This window comes from Mercenaria mercenaria, unplaced genomic scaffold, assembly GCF_021730395.1.
Source record: "Mercenaria mercenaria strain notata unplaced genomic scaffold, MADL_Memer_1 contig_2783, whole genome shotgun sequence".
Taxonomy (NCBI): domain Eukaryota; kingdom Metazoa; phylum Mollusca; class Bivalvia; order Venerida; family Veneridae; genus Mercenaria; species Mercenaria mercenaria.
The window spans coordinates 20299-37794 of NW_026460861.1; the positions used below are offsets into that span (position 1 = coordinate 20299).

General features: G+C 36.7%; 1 protein-coding gene across 1 annotated transcript in view; it reads right to left on the reverse strand.

Moving 5' to 3' along the window:
• Positions 1-17496, reverse strand: part of LOC128552413 (golgin subfamily A member 4-like) — a 49381-nt gene that overhangs the window by 9557 nt on the left and 22328 nt on the right. Inside the window, 1 exon segment of the mRNA XM_053533449.1 lies at positions 3368-3580. Coding sequence (XP_053389424.1) covers positions 3368-3580 — 213 coding nt within the window.

Below are 17496 nucleotides of genomic sequence, written 5' to 3' on the forward strand. Positions count from 1 at the left end.
CTGTATAAGTTTGATATTAAACTTGAAAAAGCTCTACTTGCAGAATTCGTTACAACATTTGCTGTTTCAGTATAATCTAAGAATTCAACGCCCAGATATTTGTAGTTTTGACAAATTTCAACAACAGAACTACCCAGTTTAAATATGAAGCGAGTTCTATCTTTACATCCTAAAATGCACTACTTTAGTCTTGTATTTATTTTAACTACTTCAGTGGTTTATAGTATCAAACATCAGCTGGAGGTTTTGTTTACTTGACGCTATCAAAACTATGTCGCCAGCAAACAACAAAATAGACACAAATAATGCATTACTTAAGTTTACTCCTAAATTTAAACGTTAATTTTCTCTGCTTAATTGTTTATAAATATAGTAAATAGGGTAGGCGAGATTAAGTCCCCTTGTTTCATACCGGAAGTGATGTCAAAAAAGTTTGTATAACTTCCGTAAACGTCAACAGCTGCCTAGCATTCAGTGTAGAGAGCTTTCTGTGATTCATAGATGTGACCAGTAACGCCAATAATATATAAGATGTCTCTATTTACCTTGTCAAAGGCTTTTGCCATATCTACAAAGCAAGTGAATGTATCTTGATTTTCTGCTTTCCTATTACTAATAATTGAGGACAAGGCAAATATATGGTCTTCTCATGACCTGTCTTTTCTGAATCCGTTTTGCTCGTTCTCTATAATGCCATTTTGTTCAAAGTAAGTAACGACTCGCTCATTTGATACATTCGTAAACAATTTACAAGATGTAGATATTAGACTGATTCCTCTATAGTTTACTGGAACACGAGGGTCATTTTGTGTATTTTTTAGTATAGCCTTAATTATTGACTTTGACAAAAGCGACGGAGTGATATGACAAGTTAAGCATTTGTTAAAAAAAATGAACATAGTAGGAGCTTAGAATTGTCGTTTTTGAAAACTCCATTTGGGAGACAGTCAATACCATCAGCTTTTCCGGACTTTGCATAAGAAATAATTTGACTTCATTCTTCTATGGAGACAGACATGTTTAACTTTTCAGAAGAAGTGAAATGAATCGGATTCTCTAAATTTGGAAAATTATCAGGGGGATTTCCGTTCGTGTCCGAGTAAGGAGTGTAAACACTTTCAAAATCGCACTCCCATTTATTTAAGATAACTTTTTGTTCACAGGGAGTATGGCTGTTTCCCAGAATTACTTCATTTGGAACTTTTGCGTTGGATTTTTGCCTGCCGATTGTTTTTATTTTTTGCCAGAATTCAGATGGATTTTTAGTCTCATTTTTCTTCTATGCCTTTAATTCGATTAATTTGATAATTTCGTTTAGCTTTTCGATTTTTTTATCAAATATCATATGTTTTGTTTTAAATTCAGGAAGTAGTCTTTGTTTAGAGGTGTGATTAGTATTTTAAAGTAATCTTTTTCAGCTTTACTATAATGTTTAAACAGTGAATACAATGTGTTATTCCACCATGGTTTGAGGACCTTCGAGCTCTTCTCTGATCTCTAGTGTCAAAAAAAAGTTCATTTTACTGTCCATTTCACTGTAGCATACTACATAGTATATTACAAATCTCAGAATATACACTGTCAATACACTGTCAATAAAAGCCTTATTCATCTATTGCTGTTCGAGCCTAACAATAACACTGTTTATCAGAACTAGTCTAAGAGTGGCTTCGTCACACATAAAGGTCTCAGGGATTGTGTTCCTTTGGTGCTTTAAATATTATAGCCCATCAGTAGGTACGTTAGAGGTATTTGTATTTGTGTCACATTATGCATAATAAAATCATTCTAAATTAAACATGTTAAGACGGAATGGTCTGGCATTGCACTTTGAGGCTAAATGTTATATAAACAACATAAATCTGAGATAGCAAACACGGAAAAGTCATCAAGAGAAGTTTTCATTGGGAACAAACATATTATCAACAATGGATTTTCATTTATGAGAAATGCAGGTAAAATTGTCAACATATCTTGAGAATCTACCATTAAGCAAACAATAATTGACACTTTTTAAAAAATCTACGAACACTGAACCCCACTGATTTTTATATGTCATCAAAAGAATATCGATCGGGAATATCGCTGTGATCTATAACACACATTTCCACATCTTCCAGTTATATCTCCCATACATAGACAAAAAAGGGTAAACCTTTACATTTTTCTATATTTTTCTATATACGTATAAAAGAATTAAACGAGGACATTATCAATATTTAAAAATCGGTTATGGATTGTATTGTTGAAATCATGCTCATATATCATATAAATACTCTTAAGTGAAACGAATGCACTTATTTTACATTTGATCGCGAATATGAAAAATGGGGTATCAGTTTCAAAGTAATTACCATTTCTCGTTACCCCTTTTTTCATATACGCGATCAAATGTAAAATATGTGCATTCGTGACGGACAGGTTTGACCCTTGAGCTCAATTTGTGACCTTGATCTTAAACCTGCAGACACGGTTTATGTTCTCTGCACATCGTACCATCACTATCTTTCTACATGGTAAGGTTGAAGTCAGAACCTTGAATGGTTGTGCTCCGGGAACAGATTTCACTTTTGAGCTCAACCTGTGGCCTTACCTTGGACCTTTAGGCCCGATTCATCTTCAATGTACATTATTTGATCACAGCCTACCTACACGCCAAGTCTGAAGTAAATACCTTGCATGGTTATTTAGATATGCTCCGGGCACAAAATCTGATGGACAGTTTTGAGGTTTTAGCTCAATTTGTGACCTTGACCTTTGACTTACAGAGCCGATTCAAGCGCTCTGGACTTTGTTTCACTGTCATCTACATAAATGCCAAGTTTAAAGTCAATGCTTTTAATGGTTATAAAGTAATGCTTTGGACACGAATTGTGACAGACGGACGGACGCACGCGCCCTCACATAATACGTCCCGTTTTTCCATTACGAGTGTATAAAAAGAATAAACATAGTAATTATTGGTAAAAAATAAGAAAAGATTACTAAAGGGAAGACTTTACTCATTATCAATTATTAAAAAATAAGGTTTCATTTAGGGATGACCACCTATATTTGACTAGTCCGTGTCTTAAAGAACTGTTAAACAAACTGATTTTTTTCAGTTTTATGAAATTTTTATATTGTTAAGGGCGTTAACCTCTATCACTGCAAATATCGAGGCTTACAATTAATTTACATTGGATTTCATACATAAACATTCTGAAACACGGTTCCTTAAGTAAAAGGTGCAGATGGACTTAAAATGTCTATTCGTATGTATTATATCAAAAATGTAAATATGATAAAAAGGCACACACCTTTGATTATAAAGCGTGATACGCCACATTTTCTATAAAGCAAATCCCGCAGGATGAAATGTACTTACATGTGATTTATCCTTTAAGATCTCTTCCCTTACTTTAGAAGACAATACATCTACATGACTATCTCTGAAGCATTTCGTGGGGTGCTTCTTTAAATAAGTCAGAAGTGCAGCTACCGAAACTGATGTGCCAAGCATTTCTAATCCATCTTCGTCTTGTATGTACGCCATTGTCATCCAGTCATACAGAAGTAGATGTTTAGACCATATTAAGAATTACGTGCTCCTGATGACATCTTAGTTTGATCTGTAAGAAAACAAGTCTTTTAGTAAATAATTGCATTTACCTAATATAACTCTATATGACATCCAAAATGCATTTACATTCATAATTTATGTAAATTTAGTAATTGGGTTATATTATAAGTAATTATTTTTGTACTACAAAATCTACTATTACTTGTTCATTGGAACATTCATGTGTGGCAAATAATTTTTCGAGAACTGTGTCCCATAATTTTGATATTCATGTTTAAATTAACTGTATGCCCTTATAATGTGCATTGACACTAAACCATACAAGACCAGCTCGGTAGCCCAGTGGTAGAGCGCTCACTTCGAGTTAAGGAGTTCGTGGGTTCACTGCCTGGTCTTGTCATTCCAAAGACGTTAAACATTATTAGGTTGCTTTCCTCACTTGGCGGCTCTGGGACTAGTAAGCTCGGTATCAGTTTAATGTGACTTTGGTCGGGCGTGACTTTGGCGTGGTATTCCGGTAAGGCAGCACAATAATGTTGGGCATTGCGCTATAAGTCGACGCAGTTGTTTGTATGACTGAATGTTGAAAAAGACGCTAAACCCGAACACACAAACACCTTAATCATACAAAATGGTAATAAAAGTGAAAGAAGTTATTTTTAAAAAAATATCTGCGATGTGATTCCGCCTAGTTAGCAGGCAATGAACTATAAATGCAGTAAAATATTTAAGGTAAAGTGGGTTACCCATAGCTTTAGTTCTTGATGACTCGTAAGACCTTTTATTTCCTTTAGTGACATAGAAATTCTTTCAGAAATGTAAAGGTTTGTTTACTTTCAAAATATGTCAAAAATAACAACCAATGGAACATTTTGGCGAGTAAAATTCGAAGTTCTATACATAATGTACAATTCCTATTTTGAGAGAAATCAAGACGGTCCCGTAATTTTACAATAAACTTTTAATGTTTTGCATAGTTTAAATTTGAAGCTCTTTTTACTATCTAATATTGTAAAAATGAAATTGTGACGCCTTGAGTGTCTGCCAAATGAGGGATACCAACGCATATAAACGGCAGAAAAAAATTAATAATCCAGATACGATTCTTTTATATTGTGAACCTTTGGACATCCCGAAATTATCAGCTTAATGATGATTTTAAACATACATGCACGGGAAACAAGCTGGCTGCTCGGGAAGGCAGCGCGACGCACTTGTCGATGTGAATATTATTATCATTATTATTATACCAGATTTATATAGCGCCCTTTTCATGATAAACACGTTCAAAGGCGCTTTACATACAACAAACGCAGCCACACAGAGCGATCTGACCAGAGGGACAGAGTGAGATAAAGCCCCCAGAACAGATAGAGAGAAATCTTTTTTTTTTCTTTTTTAGATACAGGCCTGTCCGGCTAACTTAGCCTAGCTCTTTGCGAATAGACAGTCTGGTTCTTTAACGTGCCCGGTGTATAGCACCGTTACACGCGAAGCCGTCTTTCCTGGGAAGAACCAGTACAGGCCTCTTTGTTAGGTGGGAGACACCCAAGAACATCTCAGAAATTTCCAGTGCCTGGACCGGGATTCGAACCCCGGACCTCTGGATTGACATTCAAGCGTGTTACCACTAGAGTGTTACCACCAGACCACCGGCCGTTCTATTTATACTATTCCCGGAAGCATTGCAAAACAGATTGCGCACTTCAGACATATTAGTTTCAATAATCACATACATGTACAACATGTTGTCATTGCTTGCAAGATATGTTATTCTATTCATATCGTGTTCCGCAGGTATGCCAAGTTATCAAGTTGCGTCTATACAATAAATAATAAATATTTTGGTATGTCCTGTTAGCGCGGTAAGTTAAACTAATCAAAGTGCTCAAAGCGCTGATGGTGGCTGCTAATCAATGTTTAAAATATTACAAAGAAAGTGACAACTGAGGAATTGTTAATATAAACTATAAGAACTTTTTTTGCATTTTTTTTTAATATTCGGCTTTGGTTTCAAAATTAATCCTTTTTCACTTCCAGTCATTGTTTACATACACACTGATTCAGTCTTTAACGAATAGTTTTGATTATTTGTGAGGAAAACGACAATATAAATTACATCGAAAATGTTTTACTATGAATAAATAATATAAGCTTTTTCTCGAAATCATTCAGCTTTTAAGATTTCTTTTTAAAGCTTTTGGGCAGTGTCTGTCATGAACTGTTATACACATTGATTTAGTCCGTATCAGATAGCTGTGGTTTTCATGAGACTTTTGTGAAAGAAAACAACACAAACATGCACCACAGATGCACCTCAGAATGTCAGTTCTGCAGCTAGTGTATTTTAGAGGTGCATTAATTATCACTCCTTGGCAAAAATGCTGGACATTAAGTCAGACAAACTTACAATTTTAGTCAGACCGAGAAAAATGTCGAAAATATGTAACTGGCGAAACGAAACCGTTTTACTTTTTATACATATAATTGTATCCAGATATATTGAGACGCACCATGAGAAAACCAGCATAGTGCGTTAGCGAACAGCAAGGATCCTGACCAGAGTGGTGTATGGATCCGCAGTTTGATTTGGGCCCATGCTGGTCACAAATGCACTATGTTGTTTTTCTCATGGTGCGACTCGAATGAATTTAGCTGAAGTGAGCAGAATCTGTCTTAAAACAATTCAATTTTTAAGTTGGTCAAATCTGTTATCCGACGACTTGCTACAGTCTGACACATTGCCTTTTCAAAAAGGCGAGTATTAGTATCATCGCTGCGCCCACTTTCACGGGCTTACAAGTTGATGAAATCGTGATACAGTAGCACCACTTAGTCAAAGCGAGCTTGAAACACTTCTCAGCTTGGGCGACCTGTGGGTTTCCACGTTGGTAATTCGTGTTTTGTCAGACGAAATTATACCGAATACATGTGTATCTATGCATACATATAGTATCTTATATTGTACATTTGCTGAAGGAAGATTATCCGTGAGGGATATTATTTAGAAAACATACATGTCTTTGATTCTCACGGCAGGTCACATTGCAAACAATATCGAATGAATTTTAACTGAATGTTCTTTTATTTTTGTTCATTCTCGTATTGTAAGCATGTTTTAGTATATTTTGTTCTTGATATAACGATGAACTGTACATGTTCAAGTTATATCAATAAAGTAATGTTCTGTTCATAAATCATCTCACTAAATTTGCGCCAATTAGTGTTAATTGGCAGTATCAACGCCTGAGGAAATCCATATCACTGCTGATTATCGATTTTCTATAAATAGCCTAATCAACATGCGTGCTTGAAACGAAAACGAGACAATGCAGTCGAAAATTCAGTAACATTCTTAGATCACTAGGGTTGCATTAATATAATATCTTACAATTTGATTGCTATGACGAAATTTAAGTTTGTTCTGACATATTTGAAAAGTATTACAACTTGCTGGAAAAGCTATCAGCAGTACAAACTGGTATTGTCTATGGACCGAAAATGTTTGGAAACTTTTCCGTTGAAATTCCGTTTCTATTTTTAGCCGCGGATTATTGCTATCAGAAGTCATTGTTCTTTATCAAATAAAGCCTTAAATTTCGGAAGTTATACATGTGACACTGCGGTTAGGAAACATTTTTGAATTGTCAGTCTGGATTCCCAGGCTAGGTTTCTATACTGGTTGGGAACCATTTTCCGGACACATTTTCATATTTCGGCTCCATTATTCCCTAAAAAAAATATTTGACATAAATAAAGCTCACACTGCACAAACTTCAGCTACTTCCACATCCGATGTTGTAATCAGCATCGCGTTGTGACGTAAGATATGGGTTCCATGGGGCCTCAAATGGGGTCACTAAAATGAGTTATTTTTCCCGTCAGGTAAACCAGTTTCCGGACAAATATTTTGACAGTGTTTTTGGTAGTTTGATATCAAAATAAGTAATTAAACTACTTCTACACATTTCTTTATCATTCATCTCTTCAACATTGCGCACGAAACATAACTCGACTTTCAATAGCAGCTAAGAAAGCAAACCAAGGTTGACTATAAAAACTCGATTTTCGTCTTATACGAATTCTTGATAATTCCAATAGATATAGAATAAAATTAGTGCAAAAATCGACAGCCCTGCATCTTGTGTAACTTTTAGCGTTAAATTAAAAGTAGAACATGTTATCAGCAGACAATCATTATGTAGTTTGATTATTTCTTCCTCACTTGATACCTCGGCATGTGTGAACTACTGCGCATGCGCAATGCTATCTTCATGCCCCGTTAAGACAGAAAGTTGTTTTGTAAACGCAGGTGGGTTATCATCAAAAACCCAAACATTATACAACCTTATAAAATAGTGGTTTGCTGTAGACATGAAGAACAAACATCTAAATGATCTAGATGAAACAATTACATGAATAACGACGAAATAAAGCGGATATTACATGTGTCCGGAAACTAGTCCTGTCCGGAAAAGAGTTCCCAACCAGTATACATAAGCTACCTTTTTCAACGTTATAAGCTACGTGACCTCTGGGGCAGTATACTATGCAATAGCTAATCAATATCATCGCTCCAGTTCAGGTGACATGAGGTCATCGTTTATTCACGTGACCATAAATTTGCATATTTGTATTCATACACGTTGTTGTTTTAATTAAAACGTTGACCTTAGTTTGTATTGATTTTAGTCGCCGAATTTACATTAAAAATGGTATTAAGGCATATATTGTAGCTTTTCAAATTATGCACGTTGTGTAGATAATTGTTTACCTAGAAAGCTTGGAACTATTTTTGGTTGTGTTGTTAGGATGGTCTTAAGAACTGACACGATTTTTCAAACGGAGTATTCTTTTTAACACTGGTGGCAGCTAGCAGCCACCAAAAACTATGAATCGGGGGTTCGCGAGTTCGATCCCCGTGTACAGCGTATATGACAATTAAAGTACTACGACAGAATGACGTCAGTAAAATGATATTCCTGTTTAGTCCATACGTTCTAATCATAGCTGTAATACGTTCTAATTATAACTGCAAATTTTCGACAGATGAAAATATTGAAACTAACATGAATTAGATTTCTAATTTTTATAAGTATTGTATAGATCTAGTCTATGATTAACACAGTCATGCCATTAATTAGTTTGTATTTCTCCTCCGTTGTATAGGTTATACAACTTACTAATAAATGGGCTACTTTCGGTTTGAATGGATTACATTTCGGATTGAACCGGCTACTTTCGTTTTGAATGGACTACATTCCGGATTGAACCGGCTACTTTCGTTTTGAATGGACTACATTTCGGATTGATTGAATAGGCTAGTTTTCGGATTGAACAGGCAACTTCGTTTTGAATGGGCTGCTATTCGGATTGAACCGGCTACTTTCGTTTTGAATTAACTTACTTATGCATTGGCCCTGTTTCAACTGAGTTAAGACATACAAATCGGTTGACAAAAAATAAACGTTGCATAACTGGTCAGGCGGTATAATCAAATTGTTAGTAAAAGGTCACTAATACGGCCTATGAACTGGTAGTACGAAAATCAAATGCAGATCTATCTGACCTATCATTTACGGTATCACAGTTAACAAAACGCTGAAATGTTCGAAAATAAAATTAGTGAACGTATCATTCCTATATAATATACATGTATATATAAATATATATAAAATAATATGCCGATAACACAGTACTTACAACATATCGTCCCTCCTAAAAACGCCATTTTCTGTCCCCCAGTTTCTCAAGCTGGTCCTTAAATTATTGCCTTTAAATGTAAGGGATAAACCGTAACTATGTAAAACATGTGAGCGCTTGCAAAATTAATGTACTTCCTATTCCGTAAATTTACATTGGCGGATCCAGACTTTGGTTTCAGAGGGGTGTGGTCTGACTATGTTTGCATGTCAGCCTCAAATGGTGCAATCCGACGTATATTTTGCGTGTAATTAGTTATAATTTATTAACTGATTAATAATATTTGACTTTTACATTTGCAAATTGCCAAAAAAAGCAATCTGATCTATTTGATAGCCATTCAAGTTACCACTGTCAAAACAGTAAGCAACGTACATAATCTACGCCGCTTTAATGTTGATATAATAATAAAATATATATAGTTGATACCTCAAAGATATCTATTGAATTGGGCCTAGAGTTCGACCCTCGGGCAATCCGTATGACTCAAAAGAAGACATTGTGTCTGAAATCATTCGTTCACCAACTGTGATTCATGAAGAGAAAACGGAAAATGGGTTAGTTCTAAAACAGAATCAAGGAGTATAAGTAAGGTTTAATGCCCGCCGTGACGTTACCGAAATACTGTTCCCTACACATATCTGTACAGAGACAGTTTAGTTGTTATTATGAATTAAGTAATGGACAGTTGTCCCAAACCTTCACAACGTCGTGAAGCTAACAAAGATATGAATCTTAAATCTTCACAAAACAGTGTGTTAAACAGAAAATCAAAGTATAGACAGGTTGAACAAAATGTACAAACATCGTACATGTAATTGTGTTGTTTTATATTAAGTAGAATATTCATCAAGTCCATATAGTCTCCACAATTTTGCATGACGTCCATGTACCACGTTTCCAATTTAAACAGAACTACAATCGAACTCGACGGGACCAGCCAAATTTGACCAAGTTATGAGTAGTTCGAGCCATCCGAGTTTTGGATCATTACTCCAAAATATGTACCTGGCTATTCGACTATCGCATTTTATAGCCTTCTTCGAATAAAAACAGTATGAACTATACTCAACGATAACAGCTACCTATAGCTAACGGTAACAGCTACACAACCTGTATGCATTAATCAATACACAGTCTATTTTAGCACACGAGTCATTATATTAGAAGTCAATGCAACTGAAAAACTTTGCATATTTTTATTCAGACTGACAATATTCCGCCGTGCTGCGTATGTTCAGACACCCTTTTAAAAAAGTCATTGATAGCGGTTTGTTTACCTGCTAAAATTTACAATTTTACCGTTCTGTCCCATAGAATTAGATACTTAAAATATTCTAAAAGAGTTGTCCCCCTTTGAAAAAAGAATGCCATTTGTAAAGAAACAAAAGTAAACAATTGTTAAAAACGATAGTTAACCTAGTTATGTCAAGTTTAAGCACTCGTACATTGTTGCAAATGCATCAAAACGAAGACATGTAACAGCTTTTTTAAAAATGGCGAGGTTTTAAAGGCGTTGAGCTGCCCAGTGTGCGGCCCCTTCATGCAGTCCCTTTCCGAAATTCAATAATATATGAATAAATTGACAATGGTTTTGTAGAATAATATAAATGTTTTATATGCTGTTTAATTTTCATGTAAAACAATTCTTTCTTTCTATGATTTGGTGGTTTTCGAACTTTCTTCTCGGAAGCATGAACCCATCTCTTAATGATTTGATCTTCGTTCACTGCGATGCTCTTTATCATAAACGTTAATTGCTATTTGTTTGAATTAATGCATTTTAAAAAACTTCGCTAAAATTAAAGACAATCATGATCTATTAAATAAGAACTGCAAAAGGAAGATGTAAAAATACGCACCGATAAACACTTGGCGAGGAATGTAATAAACGAGAAGCGCTTTTACGTGAGTCAATTGAGGCAAATATAAATTTTGGCACTAGTCTTGTCTGTTCGGGTGAAAACGTGTGAAATGCACTTTAAAATGTCTGCGGGGGCCGTTGCTTAGTTCGAGACTTCAAATTATCGACGTTCGAATTTCCTGCTGTCAAACAAAACACATTATAAAGGGCTGTTCCGGAGACCGGACGATGAGTTCGAGCGAAGGGTGATGTTCAAATTATTATTATCATTTTCAAAGTTCGACTGAAACTTAAAAGTAAGACAGTCAAGTAAAAATTCTGAATTCTAGGCTATGAAACTATATTTTGTTTGTTATCGGAGGGGCGCGGGGGACGCTGTTTATACCTCTCCATTGATCCGCTAGACTAGTGTACGCGATAGTGTTACATTTTGTGGATCGATCATTGATCAGTATTTAAGTCACGCGTCTTTAAACGTTTTGTTTACATATGTATGATCACTCACAGATGATATACAAACGAAGTACTTATTTTACAAATTTTAAACCGTGTTTTAACACTATTTATACATAATGGGCGGTAATACGTCGAGCGTAGTATTTATGTGTCATTTACGACGTATAACCGCCGGAGTGTATATAGTGTTCAAATACGGTATTTCGATTTTAATATGACTTTTATTGTAAAAGTTTTGATCAAATATGATAGAACTCTTTCTTCGCGCATGTATCGCGTCAAATTGGTCCGAGAGCTCACAACTTTTATTGCAACAATTGAGGCCAAAAGTTTATACTTTTTTGGAAACAATATTCCATATCCCTCAACTTTACCCTACCCTCTAATATTTTATAAGTGAGTTTTACCTCCCCTATCACAAACATAATTGAACAAAATAAAGCTAGGCACGGCTTTGACACTTAAGAAATTGGTTTTCATGGAGGATATGGAATATTGTTTCCAAAAAAGTATAAACTTCTTTTGGCCTCAATTGTTGCAATAAAAGTCCGTGAGCTCTCGGCCCAAATGGTAGGTCGTCATGCTCCTTTGTTTATACACGCCTGGACCCGAAATGGTAATACATCTTGCGGAATAGTTCCATTAGAGCGCAAATGGTGTCGAACTATTCTGTACAGCGTTAAACAAACTCATACATCATCAGCTGGAGCATGTGTGTAAATTAATCAAGACAGTTGTACTATGTGACATTTTGTTTTAAACATGTTTTTAAGTAAAATATTTGATAAAATTTTAAAGCGCTATTTCTCGAGGCATACATGGCGCTATTGCTATTTAAAAAGTCAAAAATAAAACAAACTGTAGTTGACTGAATCATGTCATACAAATCGGGTTGACGGAAATTAACATGTATGTATATTTCATGTAAGAAGTGTATGTCTTACCAAAATATGATGCAAAGAAAATGTGAAGACGTCCCGGAAACTGTCACCATCGAGAGCCAGTCTGCATAACTGTGCGCTATGAGGAATGTGCGCGTTTATTTTTTAACAGAGAACTACTTTATATACAAGCAATGAACAAAATACATAAAAATAATGGATATGAACGGATTTTCAATAGTATAACAATGTATTACAGAAGACTTTATTCTTTCGCACAAGTAAGCAAGTCGCCGAGAACTGTAAAATGACGAACACCATTCTTGTTGTACATAAATGTCATCGGTAATATGACGTATTGGAGCTTGCTTAGCACTTTTGAATGTGTTTCACAAGAAACGAAAGTTTTGCTTAAGATTTCGATATAGAATTTGAGACCTTTTTAGAATAAAAAGATAAAGATCAACAATAAGAAAACGGAAAGTAATTTGAAAGGGACAGAAAAGCGGATATCGATTTTTGAAATCATTTATTTAGTTAGGTCAATTTTTTTTTCTTCGATACGTAGCTTATTTTTACAATTTTACCATTAGCTATCCAGTCCAGTTAGTCATATTCAACACAGACTGTCTTGCATAGGCGTAACCAGAATATCTCTGAGGGGATGGGTGGGGGAGGGGGTGCGAGTATGAGTCGTGAAACGAGTGGGGGTAGTTGTAGGAGGGGATTCCCCCCTCCAGCAGGTGGGGGTATGTGGGGCCTCCCCAATAAAATTTTTAAATCAAGAAGTCATTTCGTGCGATTTGGCGTGTATTTGAAAGCTCTCTGATGGGTAGATATGTGACTCATTTTTTCGTTCTTTTTCTGTGAATAGTACATGTCTTTTAAGTTCAGTTAATTTATTTGTAATCAGTAAGTTAAGATAATGATAATAGTATAAAAGTAATATCAAGAAAGACACACTATTTTTTAAAAAAATATTTGACAGATGTGATGTGCATAGAATAAGGTCATAGTTGTTTATGAAACAAAGTTTACATTGTACCATTATTAGAAAATTAATGTAAACTTATACTGTCATTTTTTATATATTTCATGCCACTATTGTGAAAAGGTATATAGCTATACATAATCATTTTCTCATAAAAGTAATGCTCTGGGCTTTCTAAAAATCATATTCAATGATACAAAGGAAATTACAAGTATATGTACACAGCTGAGAATATTTGGCAAGTAGTTCTTAGTTCACATTTGGCCTGCGATGCGTCAGTGCGGAGCCCGCATACTGCCCGTATCCTCCTTTCCGTGCAGAAGACGGCAGTGCGATTTTCATACGGATTCACGGGCTCCTCAGCCTCTACGATTATGTTTAGTGAAAAGTTATACAAATTAGAAAAATCGAAAGACGTGTCGCAGATGGCATTGCACAATTCCTGCACGGGCATCTTTAGGAGTCCTTGCGCTGATCGTGCAGTCAACGCACGATTTTTCGTGGACATGTTGCCCAAAAGAAATCGTACGTAGATTGTAGACTCGTGGGACCTTCGCACAGCTGCCACAAGGTTGATGCTTGCTGCCCGTGCGGTACCTGTGAACACGCACGGATATAAAGCAATCATCGCGCGGCAACTCTACAGCGGCCGCATCATTGCCGCAAACATTTTTCAGATGGTTATATATATTGGCCATTTCCAACATTTTTTCATTATTTGTCTCTTCGGAGAAATGATAGTACCACTAAGACTCAGAGCGTCATACCTGCGGTTGCAGTTGAGGCAGGTCAGGAGAAGAGAGCATATGATTACAAGTCTTGTCATCCTTGATGAGCAGCAGGCCCGACAGAGGCACTGGAAGAGGACGGTGTGCGTGAAGCCCTTGCTGCTGAGACGGGCCACCCTGGGGCACTACGACACCCTGATGCAGGAGTTGATGCGGGAATCCCATGGGGACTTCTAAGTTTACCTCAGAATCGAGCCAACCATGTTTCGGGAGATGGTAGACAGACTAACCCCAAGAATTTCTAAGCACCTAGACTGCCGTCCAGGCTTGTACCATCACCGTATCTTCTCCGCGCAGCCTCTGCATGCACGGTAGCAGTACGGGCGTCGTACGATTTCCATGGGAAGCTTGCGGAGACTGCAGGGTAACTGCACTGAAATTGCACGATTTCCATAGAATCTCTGCGCAGCGTCCGTACGGATTTCTCCCGGCCTTTCCCAGAGAGCCTGTACAAAAAATGGCACGATGCTCGTATATAATGTGAACACATACGCCGTAGCCCGTAGCCATCTATGATGCCCCTAAATCCGCAAGGAATTATCACACGGTGCCCGGGTCAAATATGAATTAGGCATCCGCTATAGAAAGAAAAGAAATGGTGGTTAAAATACGCTTTTCGGTCAATTCAAATCTAATCTAAATTCGTGAAAGCGCAGGAAAATCTATGTCTATGAACGGAAATGTCGTCATTGCGTTAAAAAAACGCACGACAAAATAAATTTTCTGTTTTTAGCAGCTGTAGTGTGACACTGTATTTTTCTTAAATATATCTATAATTGAAAAATATACTGAAAGGAAGAAAGGCACAGCTATAAAATTTGATTTCATATGCAGTTCATGTAAAAATACAGAATAACTTATGTTAGATATATTTGTAATCAGGTTAGATAAACAAACAATGTATTTTTATACCAGCATCTTATCCATATTCGCTAAACTTTTCGCACTTTCAGTAAATAAGACTTTTGAAATCGGGTTTCCTTTGATGAAGGTTGGCAAATCTGTCAATTAATCAATCAAATATATGATGATTGTAATAACAGTCCTCTGTATTGATAGCCACATCCAACTTTCTGTAAAATCACCAGATTCAACTTTGAAACGTTAGATAAAAATTCGTTATAAAGCTGCATGGGCTCAGTCCATTGATTTTTGAGATATAGACGGTCATCAAAAGACTTTATACAAAGGTTACAGCGTCAATATTAGTAAACATATATAAGCTGGCGAGCGTAGCGAGCCGAAAAACAACAACAAAGAATGGACCTTCAAGGGTATTTTGTTGCATGAAAAATGCAAGCTTTGCTGAAAAAGTGGGATGCGATCGCACCTGTTACACCCGTCGCACCTCCACCCCTGGTTACGCCCTTGTCTTGGTAAAGGTGATAACTTGAAGAAAACATCTTTGAGAATTTATTTCTGAATCGATCAATTAATAAAACGCTTACTTTATGGCCTACCGGTCAATAATCAAAGATTTTAACTATTTGTTAGCAGAAGATGAAACAAATGTGCCACACTGGGGATAAAATGTGGGTTCATTATGCTGAACCTGAAACAAAAGCTCATTCAAAGCAGTGGAAACGAGCTGGTTCTCCACCTCTCAAAAGTTTAAGCTCTCTTCCGGCAAGGTTATGCTTGTTACTTTTTGAAATTCACGTGGAATTACACCGGCTCATTTCATGCCAAAAGGTCAAACTGTGACTGTTAGATAATATTTAGAAGTAATTTTGAAAAATAACTCAAAGAAAAAGTGACAGGCTAGCTCAGAAAAACTGTCCTTCTTTTGCATGACAATGCCCCCTCTCATATTGCCTCATCTACAGCAGAACCTATCAACACCTTCAAGTGGCAATTGTTGTCCCACACTTAGTACAGCCCAGACCTTGCCCCGAGCGACTTTGTGACTATTTAATTCCAGAATAGATAAAACGGTTCACTGGAAACAAATATGAGACCAGGGCAGCTTTGATTTAAGCTGTAAATCAGCACCTCATGCTGCGTTTACACTTAGCCACGATGTCCATGATGTCCACGATTTAAAACAAGCGCGGAACTCCACGATTTATTTCATAAATTTTGTATTACATGTACTACGCTTTCCTACGCTTTCTTACGCTCTCAGTACGTTTAGTAACTACATGTAGCTGAAGCGTTTTGTTACGAAACCAACACGATCTAGTCAAGATCTGCCACGATTTTCATCATGTTCTCTAAAGTTCTCTTACGATTACCACGATATGCTATCACGTTTTGTCACGTTCTATTTAGATCCCTCACGTTATCAAGTTCTGTTAAGATCTCCTACGATTTATGGCCATAATTTGATCAAGATTGTCACGTTTTGAGCACGATTGGAGTATAAACAGGAGGCATGAGTCATCCTCTCATTCTCTCCAGAGAGGAACGAGCTATGCATCTAAGAGATGAAGAAGATGCTGAATTGGCAATTTTCATGTATGTCTATATAGTTACTCGTCTGGAGCAGCAACAAAGGACGGAACAGGGCAGGACAGAAGGGAGAGGAAGGAGACGAAGAAATAGAAGGCATAGGACCTGCAGGGTGAGACCATGAAGTGTAAACCGAAGGCACCAATTGGGACAATACTCTCAACTTCTCAACAGAGAACTCAGGTGTGAAGATGTTGTCTCCTGCGTCAACTTTGTAAGGATGCCTTCAGATCTATTTGAACTTAATGCTGCGTTTACACTTAGCCACGATGTCCACGATGTCCACGATTTAAAGAAAAGCTCGGAGCTCCACGATTTATTGCACGAATTTTGTATTACTACGCTTTCCTACGCTTTCTTACGCTCTCAGTACGTTTTGTTACTACCTGAGGCGTTTTATTACGAAATCAACACGATTCTGGTCGAGATCTGCCACGATTTTCATCACGTTATCTCAAGTTCTCTTACGATTACCACGATATGCTATCACGTGTTGTCACGTCCTGTTTAGACCCCTCACGTTATCAAGTTTTGTTAAGCTCTCCTACGATTTATGGCCATTATTTGATCAAGATTGTCACGTTTTCAGCACGATTGAAGTATAAATAGGAGGCATGGGTCATCCTCTCATTCTCTCCAGAGATTCAAAAGAGGAACGAGCTATGCATCAAAGAGCTGAACAAGATGCTGAATTTGCAATTTTCGTGTATGCTTATAATAGTTACTCGTCGGCAGCAGCAACAAGGGACGGATCAGGGCAGGATAGAAGAGAAGGGAAGGAGAAGAAGAAATAGAAGGCC